The sequence below is a fragment of the Aulonocara stuartgranti genome (assembly GCF_965226115.1).
Source record: "Aulonocara stuartgranti genome assembly, chromosome: 23".
In the NCBI taxonomy this organism is placed as follows: domain Eukaryota; kingdom Metazoa; phylum Chordata; class Actinopteri; order Cichliformes; family Cichlidae; genus Aulonocara; species Aulonocara stuartgranti.
The window spans coordinates 9,343,434-9,357,518 of NC_138958.1; the positions used below are offsets into that span (position 1 = coordinate 9,343,434).

Genomic DNA, 14,085 nt, shown 5'->3' on the forward strand with positions numbered 1-14,085 from the left:
TTCTTTAAAAAAGGTTTTTATTTCATATAAAGTTCTGCAGTATTTAAATTTAGAAACAAAAATGATTTACTGTTAGCGTCGATATGACAAGTTATATCATCAGTACAACTCTGACCTGCTCCACTCGTCACACCAACCACAGTCTTGCTACAGTTCCTTGGCAACATATACAACAGTCTCACTCACAAAAATGTTTAACTTTGCTTAATTTAATCCAAGCAGTACGAAACATGGAAAATGCCTTAGATATTATTTAACTTCTTATTTGGTGACAACAATCACAAGAAAAAGAGGCTGAACTGGTTTTGAATAAAATCCTCACCAGTTCTGAAGCTGTGGTTGAGGATGGGACAGAAAGAGAGCACCTGAGAGGACCAGATCTTCACCCACCAAAGAGTCCAACTGAACCAACAACAATGTTAAACACAACAAAGTCTATGCTTTTAATCGTGACAACCCATGTGCGTCTTTCACTCACAGATGTGGACGAAACATTTACTTGATTTTGCAGTAAACTTTGGTTAACAACAACACATGTCTTTTTCCATAATGCACTTTTGAAAGAACACTGGTTAGAAAAGAGTGTCAGGTGCTGATAGTCAAAGTATGAAGTACAGTCTTGAGTGTATTAGTTATACATCATGCAAGTGTGCCTGAAACACTGTTAGATGTGAGGCTGGGACACTTCATGCATAGATCCTTCTGCCGATCGTGTGTGTCACAGGAAGACATCAGATTGCTAGCAGATTGTCAAAGCTGCCAGCAGCTCCATTGCACGAAACATTACTCATCGTTATCTAAAAGAAAGACAACAAAGAAAATCACGACAATTCAACAAAGCAGTTGGACCATTACTCCTAAAAGTAAACAACAGAGGAGGCGAGAGACAATGACAGCATTGTTATAATGAACAACAGAACCAAACATTTAACCTCACCAGGTCACTGGCAGCCATCTGCCAATCTGTACTGGTCTCATATTTGGATCTGTTGCAGCTCATCAGTTTATCTACTGTCTAAAACAAGCTTATCAAGCTTCTCTCTTTTTAAACTGTTTTTAATATGCTGCCCCTCCCAAAGTTTTAAACGCAGTATGAGATGACAATAGTAAGAATATTTGCCCTTTTTGGCAAGAAGAAGAGCCAAAGGGAGGGGGGAAAAAAAAGAAGAACTTGAGATTTTGGCACAATTAATAGACTATGCTGCCTTACAACAGTTTGCTCTCTGATTGCTGCTTCAAAAATATATAATTATATCCACCACTGCGTGGATGTAAGCCATAAGATAACAGATCTTGAGACGAGCCCTCAGGGGAGATATCTGACATTTGCATCATCCATCTCTACTTCAGAAGACAGTAAAAATAGAAAACGAACAAACTATCAAACAAAGATGTTCAATTAGAAAATATATCTGAAGCCTGCTCCCATCCTGAGGGATTAACTGCTTTCTATTTCTGCTGTGGCCCCCCAAGTCCGACGACACGCTGAGCACAGAGCACGACAAAGAAAACAGAGTTAAGGGTGTCTTTCACATCTGCTCAGTCTCTTCACGACTTGGTGAAGAGACTGAGCAACAACGTGAGAAAAGAGGACAGAATTTTGACACGGTGCTGATGCCGTCGCTGACGAGAACAATGAAAAGAAACCTGCTCGGATGTTTGTGGCTCAGAAGGAAAACGGTGTGAAAATTAAAAATTATATGAAAGAAAAAATAAATAAATAAAATGAACCAGGTCCAAGTGAAAAACTAATTTGAACTCTTTTATTGTGTGTCATGTAATAACATTAAAGAATATCATTTTAAATGTTATTTATTTAAATCAGAGACACTGAAAATGATAATATGATAAAACTGTCACTCACCTTCTTGATAAGCGCCATCTGCCATCACTAGATGAAGGATGTTGGGATACAGATGCTGGTGCTCAGTTCCCAGAATGCTTAGGACCAAACTGGAGCCCAGGTCAATATTCTCATCCTCATCTTCATGTATGGCCTTGAGCATCAAAACAACAACAAGTCTCTTCTATCAGTCGTTTGATGTAACGCTTAAAAGGACAGCACAGATGTATATGTTTTAAATATGACTGCATTATTTTGGAGAATCAGTTAATGCAGAGAGAGACTGAACCACCACCCTTGACTGCAGTCCAATCCACCAATACGACACCAATGGTTCCTCCAGTGGATGCTGGGCCCATGCGGATCACTTGGGCTGAACCTTATCCCATAGAGTCTGAGATTCCCCTTGGCTGGCTCCAGGGTGGGGCCTCAAAGCCCCTGATTTAGATGAGGTTTCTTGAATCGTGTCGTTTCTGAATATTACTTATTGTGGCCATACATTTTTCCAATTTTTCCTTGGGAGACACTACCAGCTATGTTCTATAGTTACATTATTGGGGCAAATTTCTCCCAACAACAAAGCTCCTTGGATCACTCAGGCATGCAAAATGTGAACGTGACAATTGATGGAGGGAGACTATGTCTGGTCTTTCACTTGGATGCAGGAAAAGTAGAGCCGAAATGAGTCTGCTGCAAAGGTTTGAGCATCTCGCTCCTCTTAGGTGAGGTGTTTTTCACACCGGGAGACCTTGGGCAGACCAGCTAGAGAATATGTAATATACGCACCTCCCCACAAAAGTAGCTGCTTAGTCGGCTGTCCACACTGGAGAAGATGCACTTTGTCATAAACATAATCTTCAAATCTTGCTCTAAGCGGTTTCACTCACAAGCTATTTTCCTTCTAAAGAACTACACATGCCAACAGCATCACTATGCAAAAGGTACAAACCTTAATGACACCCCCTATAAGCTGAGCTGCAGTATTAAAGCAGACATCTCTACAGCTGAAATGTCCAAAACTGGGCACCTCATGCTAAAAACACTCCAGATATAGCACAGCGGTCCAGAGGGAAAAAAAAAAAGTAAATTTGATTTTGACTTGTATTGTCACTTTAACTGTGAAGTTATATGAACAAACTCCAGATTTCAAAGAGAAATAATGAATATTTCATACCTTAATCTTATTGTAGGCCTCAATGAACTTCTCAAAACCCATCTGCTGCTCCAGGTTGAACCGAAGCTCTTCCAGACGGCTGAAGATGCTGTCATGATGCTCCATCTCTCCGCCCTGCTCTTCTCCGCTGCCATCTGTTGTGGAGCAGAACCAATCACTTCACATAAAAATCTCAAACTTTTGGTCTCGAAAACTATGAAGGTGCTGAAGGAATATAAATATAATCTTTAATTAATATTCTAAGGTCTTAAGCAGTTTCAAACATAAAACAAGCTAAATGTAAAAACTAGAGTTAGGTAATGTTTTAAAGCAACCTGAGTAAAATAGACCGAAACGTCTGAGTCTCTGTGATGTTCTGTCCTTACCCGAATGCCATTCTTCATTGAGCTGCCTGTTATTACTTTGGTTCTCCTCTCCCACACCATTGGTAAGCAATTCCCCTGCCTCCTCATCAGCAGGACTTCCATTTGAGCATTCCTCCTCCTCTTCTTCCTCCTCATCGCCTTCATCATCTTCCTCTTCTTCATCCTCATCTTCATCGTCATCATCGTCTACCGCCATCTGATTGTTGTCCTGATCGATTTCAGCTGCGATCCTGTTGAAAAGCTCCTGGTCTCCGCTCTCAGAAGGGTTTCCATTAAAGTCGCCAGCTCCAACCTCCTCTTGCAGCAGTCTCTCCATGGATGCCCTGATGTCACGCAGATCTTCATCTTCATAAGCACTAAGAAACAGAACAAGGTTTCTTAGAAAACAATAGTTTTCTCTCTAATATTGTAGGGTCATTACCTTAAATATAAAGCTGCTTGCAATAGTTGTCATTGTAACAACTACCTGTCTTTATATAGTTTACAGATACAGGTCATTGTTATTTCTGATTATGCCTATGGAAAAATTAGAACCTAACCTAACTTTGTCTTAAAAATACTACTCATAATCATGAACAGCTGGGCCAGAAAATGTCTTAGGATGTTTTTAGATTTCGTGCTTTTCTTACTCCTCTGTCTCAGACTGGTCATCATCTTTTCCTGCCTCATCCAGGTCCTCAATTTCCAGGTTGTTGTCTGGAGCAACGTTAGCCTCGCCAGTCACTGTAACGTCCTGCTGAGAGCTGAAGAGTCGACTCAGGTCTGGTAGAGAGCATGTCCGCAGCATCTGCGGGCACAAACCAAACACAGTGACAGAATATTCTGAGTGTTTGACTAACACAACTGCAAGTGGAATTCATATGACACAATAAACAACGGCTTAATATGCAAAGAAGGGGCCAGAATAGGACATGACTCTGTGACAAGATCCTATTCTACGTAGCCATTTTTATATGCATATTAAAAATGTTGCGCTCTGCAGATCTCATTGTCCCTGATGAAGGTCGTGAAAGATAATGGTTGATGGATGCTCGTCCTGTAATATAAGACTCAGCGGAGGTTCAGACTGGGAGATTAATGGATTCATTTCAGCCTTCTCATTAATAAAGAAGACTGAAATCCTACCCAAAATACTGCACAAGCCTCTACATCACACCAGGGAGAAGAGATAAATGTCCTGAAACACCTGATCACTCTTACAGCTAACAATGTCCTGGGTTTAATACTTAAGATAATTAACTTTGGAGCTTCCCTTTATTATGTAACACAATGTCCGTGCACACACACAAAAAAGTGTTATATTCTGCTAGTAATCACCTTGGGGTTGTTGGCATCAAACATGCCTGTAGAAAGACCAATGAGGAGTGCATTCTGGTGTTTGGAGCGTAGAGGTGAGACAGAGCGTGAGCGAGAGGCCAGAGAGGAGGATGATTCATCCATGGAGGACTGGGCTGAGAGGATAGCGAGGGCGGCAGTGCGTCGGTGGGCCGGGGAACACAGTTTCATAAATAGGGGCTCCTCATGCTGAGCTAAACCAGTAGAGAGGAAAAATGGGGGCAGGTTTAATTAAGATAATACTTACCCTGAAAAAAGTAATCTTGGCTCACTACACATTGATCTCACCTGATGGCTCAGGAGCTTTGTCTGCACTCTGCTCAGCCTCTTTGTTGCCTGTTGGTCTTATATCGCCCTCTGCTGGCCTGTAGAAGAAATCCAGCTTAGCTTCACAGACATGCATGTTGCCTTTGTGCATTTATTTATTTAAAGGAGTTTTAAATCATAATAACAAAAAGCTCAATTTTCATTTTGGTATGAAAAATGCAAATTTTGGATTTCATTTAACACTCACATTTGCTGTTGGCCTTCCTTCTCCCAAGCCTGCTGCACACTGTTTGGAGGATGTGAGGCCTGTTTAGGGGTTTCCTCTAAAAACACCGACTCCAAGTCTGCTGGATCTAAAGGAATTTAAGCATCACTGGACTTAGCTGGGGAAAAACAACAAAAATAAAAATTTAAATAAACAGCAAAAGATTGGATCAATATCAGGTACTAACCCTGAGTCTCAGTAACGCTGGTTGGCAGTGTTGGGCTCTCTATTGCAGCAGCCATGAAGATTTCTTGATGTGAGGCCACATCTGTAGCTGTAGGACTCTCAGCCACTACAGGGGGTAACACTTCTTTAGGCATCTTCACAATGCCAGCTTCTGCTGTCATCTGGTTTAATTTAACTGAAAGAAACCAAGAGACAATAATAATAGTACATGACAAGCGCATATTATTTAAAGCAGGACCAAATAAGAAAAATGTAAACATTAAAGGATTCTTCATCTCTCCATGTGTTGAAGTAAATCCAGACATGCTCTTGCAGTACTTTTCTACCATAACTCACTATTTATGTAGTTTCTCATAAATAAATAAATAAATAAATAAATAAATCTGCAATTTTGGGACAAATACAGGGAAATATTCTCTAAATTTCACATCAAAACTATTCCTGCAGTACCAAGCAAAGTTTTTGGCCTAATTTAGTCAAATTGTTAGAAATATTAAAAAAAAAACAAAAAATGCCTTTTAATAGTGAAACATGACCTGTTGCTGTTCCTGTGACCACATTAACTCAGAGTCAGGAGAGAAAAAAAATCCCAAAGACATGACATGAGCCCAGAAGCTAACTGAATTTGTTTCATGTTGACACACATAAAAAAAAAAAAAAAATCATCATGAGGTGAGAAACTGTAAGTAAGACTAACCAGGACTAGAAGACTCGTCCTCACATATGGTGAGAGTCTCCAGTGGCTGAGTGAGTGGCTGAAGTTCTGCCTCCTTAAGTACCTTCAGCACCTGAGAGTCTGGACTTGCTCCCCACATCTTCCTGGGAGCATCTTCCTGTAGCACAGCCATCTGTATAACTTCGCCCGCTGTTTGCTCTGAGACAAAAAAACAAAAACAAAACAACAAACAAACAAACAAACCAAAAACAGAAATAGAAAGAGACAGAGAGAGAGGTAATGTGCGCTTGTTCTGACTCAGCGGGAAAGGACTTACCAATGGTCATGAGGGATGTATCCTCTAGAGTTTGCTGAGCTGCAGAGAGGACAAGTGGAACTCCTGCCTCCCACTTCTTCCTGTCACCACCAGAGGACGGCCTACCATCTGGAGATGCTGAAGTGGCTAATGAGATAACAGAAGGGGAAATTTGGCAAACCTGCCCTTTAGTAGAGAAACCAACAGATCCTGAATAGAAATCAACTGAAGAATTATAATGTCAAAACAAATATATTTCAATTGATCCGTTTCGATACAAGGCACTTATTTGCAGAAATAAACTATATGAAAAACACAACATGATGATAATGGGAAATGTAGCAAGGAGCATAATCTCAAACAAACAAAAGATGAGATTAAAGCAAATCAAAGGTTAGGAGGTTACAGGTGTGATTTTATTGGTAGGCCCCTCAAACAGTAAAGTTTAGCAATGACTTAAACGGAGCAGCAGTTTTAGCTGACATCAAGTGTTCAAGACATTTGCTCTAGAACTGAGGAGCTGAAACACTGAAAGCTGCATTTGTTATTTTGTTGTGATTCCAGTAATAGAGAGTAAACCTGGTCCTAATTGCCTTAAAAGTCTGGATGTTTCATGAAGTATGAATAAATGTGAAATCTAAGTAGGTCCATTTGGTGCTTTGTAAAGCAGTACAAGGATTTTAAAGTAATCCAATTTTTTTAGTGTTAGCATGTTGCATGAGCTGCAGCTGTCTCATTGAATTTTTGACTTATGAAGTCATTGTTATAGTAATCTAACCTGCTTTAGACAGAAATCCTTTATTTTGATTTTAAATGTGGTTGTAGGCCAACTGTAACTTGCGTAATGCTTCTGTCAAAATTTAGGTCACAGTCTGTTTATGCCACGATTTCTAGCTTGACATCATGGTTTCAGACAGGTGTTAACTTTTATTCATACAGGCTAAAAAGGCCAATTTCATTTGTTTTATTTGGTTAAAATTTAAAAGATGAAATGATAAACACACTCACTAAATAGCAAAGACGACAGTTGGTGGTCAGATGTCCACCACATTTTCAACTATGTGCATTTACTGCTTTTTTTTTTAAGAAGACTGAGCCTTTAATGAAGCTTTAGAGTTTGTATATGTGTATTAAACGTTTGTGGGTAAAGAGTTTTATAAACTTTCTTTTTGGGAGGAAAACAAACCTTTTTTTGGCTGTTAATCACATTTGACTGGTGATTCTATACATGCAGTTTTTAAGCTTTGGCTCAGTTACCCTATGTCCAAATCGGGGCTTTCAAAAAACTGCCCAGTCGTTTTATGAAGTTCGCTGCAAGTTGTGAGACTTCTCTCTGTTTGTCAGGGCATGGCACACCACAAAAAAAACAAAACAAAACAAAACATACTGTAATCCTCTTAATTCATCTCTAGTTAGACTCAACTCACTGCTTGCTGTGGCACACGTTTCCTCTAAAGTTTGCTGAGCCACGGGAAGTACAGGTAGCTCTGCTGCTTCCCACTTCTTCCGGTCTTCATTGGAAGAGGGGCGCTTGTCTGTATCAGACTGGTTTTGGGTTGGAGCAGGACTTGATTCTGCTGGGGCCGAAGAAGACTCCTCCACCTCCTCCACTGGGCTTTGAGCTTTAAGGTTCTGGTTAAGTCTGCGCAGAATCTGCTTCTTCTCACTCTGTTACACAGAAGTGATTGCATAACAGTATTTTTTTTTTCATTAGAACAAATGGCGTTGTTATTTGATTTCATAAATTTTAACAACTAATCACCTCACCTGGATCATGGTTGCAGACTCTGGTTCAGGCAAGCTCTCCTTTAGTGGCGTCATCTGTAAAAAAAAAGCCAAATTCATGTAGCTACTAACTAAATAAATATCCCAAAGTACTGTGAGAGATAGTGTTATACATCAATTATATACTGACTGCTCCAACGTTCTTTAGGGCAGCAGTCATGGATATAGCTGGGGTGGAGGGTTTGGGTGTAGGCAGGGCTGGAGTTTTGGCAGCTGGTTCTGGCTGAGAGGGGCCTGGCTGTGGAAGAGGACTATCAGAGGTAGACGATACTGCTTCTGAGGCCACTATATTTGCTCCCGCCATGCCACCTTTGACCCCTCGTGCTGCAAGCTTCCATAACAGTCAATATGCAAAGTTAGCTTATACTTTAACTAATGCACCAGTAAGGTCACACTAAGACAAGACCGGGATGAACCAAAAACAAATGCTTACATGGTCCTCCCATGCCCTTTTTTCTCTCTCATATGCTTCTCTCCTCTTCTTCTCTAGTTGCTCTTTCAGAAGAGCTGCACGGGCATTAGCTTGTGCCTGCAAAACAGAACAAAACAATGACACGCTTTGATAAATGTTACACATTATTTCTGTCTATTATTATTTTTTATTATATTAACCTCTCTTCTCCCTTTTTTCTCCAGTTACAATTGGCTGGGAAGGCTAAACTGCATGCACACTAATCGAGAGGGTCATCTCTCCTCCACCAGTACAGACCTTTGTCTTTTGCAGTTTTGTTTATTATAAGTTGACTTGGGAATTACCGATGGTCCCGTTTTCATATTTTGCTTGAAGTAGTTTTGTTTCTAAACATTAGTCCAGGAGAAAACATTGATACCGGTTACCCACTGGGTGGTTGTTTCGAAGGTTTAGGGTTAGTCACTATTTTTGCTTAATAAAGCATGTTTTGATCTGTGGAAGTTTTGTGAAATCTCACGTGTTTGGTTACTCTGAGCCGTGGATTTTAGGGGCTGTAGCAATGATCAAAATATGATTACTAAAAATAGGGCTGTACAAAATCCAATTATATTTTCCGGTGCTGTTTCAGGACAAAACGACAGCCATGACTTTTTAAGCCTCTTTACAGCAACAAGTTACAGGCAAAGCAGAAAAGGAAGAGGATTACATCATCTTCCTCTTGCTGTCATTTTAATCATTGTTAACGTCTCTGCAAATGAAGTTATCAAATAAACATCGGATATTGGAAAATGCAATTGTTTTTTGCTTCTTCTAGACTCACTTTTAAAGCCTCTATCTTCTTTCTCCTGAGCTCGACCTCCTCACTGGACTCCTGGCTGTCAGAACCATCGCTATCATACTGAAATACACAGGAAGCAACATCAACACCCAGGAGACAAAAATGTCAGCAAAAACTGAAAACCACCTTCATTATTGGCACCCTGTGAAGAGGTGGAATGATGTACCTTCTCTCCTCTGAGTCGAGCTTTGATCTGCTGGCGCTCATTGAAGTTCTGCAAGCGGATCTGTCTGAGCCTTGCCAAGTACTCCTGACAACAAATACAGAAATGTTACATACTGAATGAACACACACAAAGCAGAGAGTACAGTACTGATATTAGTAGACATACAAAAAAACAAAACATGCTTTGTTGGGACTTGTACATAAAAAAAAAAAGTGTTATACACAAAGGCATCAGCCATTTAGATAAAATAACAAAAAACAAAACAAAACAAAAGACAACACAAATTTACAATCAGCAATGAAAATGTATTCAATTCAGAGCAAAACATTTGTGACCAAACTCAAAACTCGGGTGGTTATTTGAAATGAGACAGCAGCCATAACTGGGATAATGGAACACCACACATTGCACAAGGAGTGGCAATGAGTTTGAGCTGCTGGGTTGAACTGTGGGCGGGTCAAAGGGAGCTTTATGCAGACGTGTGAAACGTGCCAAGCCAGACGTGCTGTGAGTAAGGTGAAGTGTGAGGCTGGGCGTTCAGGCCTTGGCCTCCTACCTCCTCCTCTTTGTTGGGTTTAGACCTCCTGCACCGAACAACACCAGCCCGGCCTCCATAGATTGCTGCCAGGTTTTGCCGAGTACCCTGTTTACCATTTAATTTAACCACACTTTAGGACACGGGCCCTAACAGCTAGCTGCCACAAGATTATGTGTAAGACAAAAATAATAGAAAAGGATAAAAACATTCGCAGGCAGTCGTTTGATTCTCAGTGTGATTTGCAGTCACAGGTCTATAATTGATTCAATCTTGAGACCAGAAATAGAGCTTAATTAAGCTGTTAGATTGAAAACGTTTCTTACTAAATATCAATATCAGTTTTTATTTCTGTTCATATAAATTTCACCAGTATAGTAACAGGTTATCATGCAGTATTTTCATGATGGGGGCTATATACTTATTAGTAGTTATAATATGTACCAGCTGTCCTTCAGCACGGGCTTTGTTGAGCATAGCTTCCCTCCTCCGCTGCAAAAACTCCTCAACTTGAAAGGCTCGCCCAACTGCCATTTGACCGCGCTGCCTGTGAAAAGAACACAGTAATAAATATTCGTACTCAACTTTTACACCGTTGAGAACAACAACACAGCTATGTGACTAGCTGACCTGCTAATATGGGCTTGTTTGGAAACATGCTGCAGCCTGTGGAGTTCTCTCTTGATTAAGTCAGGGTCGAGTCGTCGAGCAGGGCCGTTAGGAAGCACTGTGCCTGCAGCAGCTGGTACACTAGTCAGTACATAAATAGGCAATGTCATTACAAATACTACTTAACACACATAAACAGCCAAAAATAAATAAATAAAATAACCTTACCGAATGGGACTGCAAGGCCCAGCTGAGGAGCTCTCCCTGCTGACATCTTTAGGCGTCGGTCTACCCATTTGGTCGAGGATTGCATGGTAGTGTTCATAAGAGCTTTTACCAGGGAGAGGAGCTAGAGTAGAACCCTGAACAGCAGCAACATGTGCACCTCTCTTTCCACCTCCTACAAAACACTGAGTATGGAGAACAAAACAATGTCGCAACCCTCGCTGAGGGCATCCTGACATAACTCTTTATATGACAAAAACAAAAAATATATACATTACCTTTCTCTCTGGGCTGCTACCTCCACTAGAACTCAAGACATGCTTCCAGCCTTGTTCTCTCGCTTGGTTTATTCGATTGATCTGTAAGAGATCAAAGGTTCAGATTTAGGTTTAGCTGTACAGAGTGTGTGAACTACAAATGCACTGTGGAGCTCAGATCAATCACCTAGCAGAAGATAAAGAAAATATCCAGACTAAATCCCCCCTCTACTGCTGCCACTGACCTGCAGGCTGTGCTTTGACAACTCATGTGTTAGTTTATCATTTCCTTCATATAAAAATGTTGCCAACATTTAGGAAGCTTAAAACTATAGTACACAAAAAGTTGGGGTCATGGTGGCCATAGCCATAAATTTCTATACATTCAGTGTTCTCAAACTGTGTTCTAGGCCATGGGACGAATATAGAGTGAAACTGAACTGAATTAATAGACTTTTTGTAAGAATTTTACTTGATTAAAATTTATATTTAATACTTTTTTTTTTAACTTTGTCCTAAAAAGGATCCCCTTTCCTTCACTAATGAAATAAAAAATAAATAAAAACCACACACCCAAGCTCAGTTAATCACCCACCTTTTCCTTTTCATATCTCTTCATCTGCTCCGCTTTCAACATGAACATCTGAAAGAAAGAAAGACTTTAGTTCGAAAGGTATAAAAACTTTTTGCATGGAGATATAGAAACTAAACAGTATGCTCACCTGCTCTCTCTGTTTCCTTTCTTTCTCGATCATCTCCATCCTCTTCTTTCTGATTCCATCCTATAGAATGAGACAAAACCATTCAAACCCCAAAATAGACATCTTAAAGAAACCCGCCTCAAGGGAAAGAGCCAGCAGGACTGCTCTGTCAGAGGTCAGGTGGGCGAGGAGGAAAAGTTTGGTTAAAAGAGAAAGCTATATCAGGCAGAGCACTCCGAATGTGCCGGGAGCGGACAACAGGTGAAGATGGGGAAGCAAGCGCAATGAGAGGGAGCAAAATTGAAAATGCTAATAAGAAGGGACCTTCACGTGTAAGTGAATGGCGAGAGAGGAAAAAAAAAAAAAAAAAAAGGGAGCCTATTAGAGAATATAATATGGCGCTCTCAGTGTACCTCGTGTTTTTTCCTCTCTTCTTCCACTTGACTCACTCTTCTCTGGGGGGTTGCTGGGAGAAGGGCCTGAGCAACATATGACACTGGGCTTCAGAGGTAGCCAACATAACATGATGTACCAATAAACACTTACTCACACACACACACTCACACACACACACACACACACACACACACACACACACACTCACTCACTCACTCACACACACACACACACACACACACACAAATGGAAGAAGCATTGACAACAAATACAGCATCTGGCATAAGAAGGCAACCCCCCCCCCCTAAAAAAAACCAAACAAAAACAAAACAAACGTCATGACTAAAGATCGGTCATACCAGCTTGTCATCAACAATAACAGCCTACCGGTACTAACCGGTTTGTGTTTTCCAGCTGGTTTCTTGTCTGCAGGCTTTCTGGCTCCATCTGGGACCTTCCTCACAGTTAAAGGCACTCCGTATTTGGCGGCTGGTTTTGTAATCTTCTGGGCTGAGGCTGATATTATGAGATATCCAGAAGTAATTTAGAAGAAAAACTCAAAAACTAACAAAATTTGTATTTTAGTCAGCCAATGTGCGCACCGCACCACACACACACACACACACACAAAATAAACAGTGTATTTTCACATCATAATAAAAATCAAAAAGAAATGAGCAGATTATTGTACAAAAGATGCAAAAGTCCAGCATACTTCATTTATCAGTTTTGATTTAAGGTGTCAAGGTCCTCTTTAATGCCATGAATATGTGCCCGACTTGGTGGCTGATTAGTTCTAGAATCTACAAACAAGCCGTAGAAGACAGACCCCTTGTAGTCTTCTTCATGACGAGTTTGCTCACCTGATGGCACCTGTGCCACACCCGATTTAGGCTGCTTGTGAAGAAAAGTATGGCGAAATTCCTGAGCAATGATCTGAAATGAGTAAGAAATTTAATGAGCAAGCTAGTTTTTGCAAAAAAAAAAAAAAAAAAAAAAAAAAAACCCAAAGAATTAACAATCAGCTGCAGAGTCTACCTGTGGTGTGAGAAACTTCTCAATCCTGCAGGAGAGGAAAGGTTTGTCCAGTATGCTGTTGACTGAGGGTCGCTCTCGAGGGTCGCGTTTAAACAGCTGTGCAAGGAGAGATCGCAGTTCTTGGGAGTAGTGACAAGACACAGGAGGGTACGACCCACGAATTATCTTAAGAACCAAGTTCTTCATGTTGCCAGCCTCAAACTGAGAATAAACAAATGCAAAGGCTCACACAGCTGTAACCACTGCATAGAAATTACTGAAGACAATTGAACTATATAGGGATTCTTAATGTGGGGACTGTACTGGATTACAGATTAAATTAGGAATTAATATACTGGAAATTAATTTCAGTGTATTATCTAACAGTACATTATCTAACTACAGTTATACATATAGAATATACAGGGAAGAGATCAAAATTAGTATGTGAGAGAACAGTAAATGCTGCATAAAACACCTTAAAATACTGTATAATTATAATTAAACAGCTCACACAGAATACTTACTGCATGCTTAAGAGTGCACATTTCATACAGAACACACCCTAGGGCCCAAATATCACTGCAGCAGGAAGGAAAAGCAAGGAAAATGAGAGGCGAGAACATACAAATGGGTGGGCAGGGATAAGTTCTGGGTTAAGTTTATTATTCATTCAATAAGGTATCAACAGTCAAGTGCATGCCCTTTACTTTCCTTTTATAAACTGAGATGAAAATA

At 40.4% G+C, this 14,085-nt stretch overlaps 1 protein-coding gene across 5 annotated transcripts in view; it reads right to left on the reverse strand.

Moving 5' to 3' along the window:
- nek1 (NIMA-related kinase 1) overlaps positions 1-14,085 on the reverse strand; it is a 25,777-nt gene continuing 11,692 nt past the window's right edge. For 2 of the 5 annotated variants that reach the window (XM_082522817.1, XM_082522816.1), the window contains exons 8-36: positions 13,875-13,929; positions 13,369-13,569; positions 13,194-13,266; positions 12,728-12,846; positions 12,348-12,413; positions 11,956-12,015; positions 11,829-11,876; positions 11,255-11,335; positions 10,980-11,161; positions 10,773-10,892; positions 10,587-10,689; positions 10,164-10,250; positions 9,608-9,691; positions 9,424-9,501; positions 8,625-8,720; positions 8,322-8,522; positions 8,174-8,227; positions 7,834-8,074; positions 6,428-6,553; positions 6,133-6,309; positions 5,437-5,610; positions 5,232-5,337; positions 5,006-5,082; positions 4,700-4,911; positions 4,012-4,169; positions 3,383-3,738; positions 3,018-3,151; positions 1,865-1,997; positions 1-797 (exon numbers count right to left, since the gene is read on the reverse strand). In XM_082522817.1, the coding sequence (XP_082378943.1) occupies positions 784-797; positions 1,865-1,997; positions 3,018-3,151; positions 3,383-3,738; positions 4,012-4,169; positions 4,700-4,911; positions 5,006-5,082; positions 5,232-5,337; positions 5,437-5,610; positions 6,133-6,309; positions 6,428-6,553; positions 7,834-8,074; positions 8,174-8,227; positions 8,322-8,522; positions 8,625-8,720; positions 9,424-9,501; positions 9,608-9,691; positions 10,164-10,250; positions 10,587-10,689; positions 10,773-10,892; positions 10,980-11,161; positions 11,255-11,335; positions 11,829-11,876; positions 11,956-12,015; positions 12,348-12,413; positions 12,728-12,846; positions 13,194-13,266; positions 13,369-13,569; positions 13,875-13,929 (3,616 nt within the window). In that variant the 3' untranslated portion in view covers positions 1-783. The remainder of the gene's footprint in view (positions 798-1,864; positions 1,998-3,017; positions 3,152-3,382; positions 3,739-4,011; positions 4,170-4,699; positions 4,912-5,005; positions 5,083-5,231; positions 5,338-5,436; positions 5,611-6,132; positions 6,310-6,427; positions 6,554-7,833; positions 8,075-8,173; positions 8,228-8,321; positions 8,523-8,624; positions 8,721-9,423; positions 9,502-9,607; positions 9,692-10,163; positions 10,251-10,586; positions 10,690-10,772; positions 10,893-10,979; positions 11,162-11,254; positions 11,336-11,828; positions 11,877-11,955; positions 12,016-12,347; positions 12,414-12,727; positions 12,847-13,193; positions 13,267-13,368; positions 13,570-13,874; positions 13,930-14,085) is intronic. The other 3 variants (XM_082522820.1, XM_082522819.1, XM_082522818.1) reach the window with 3 other exon arrangements.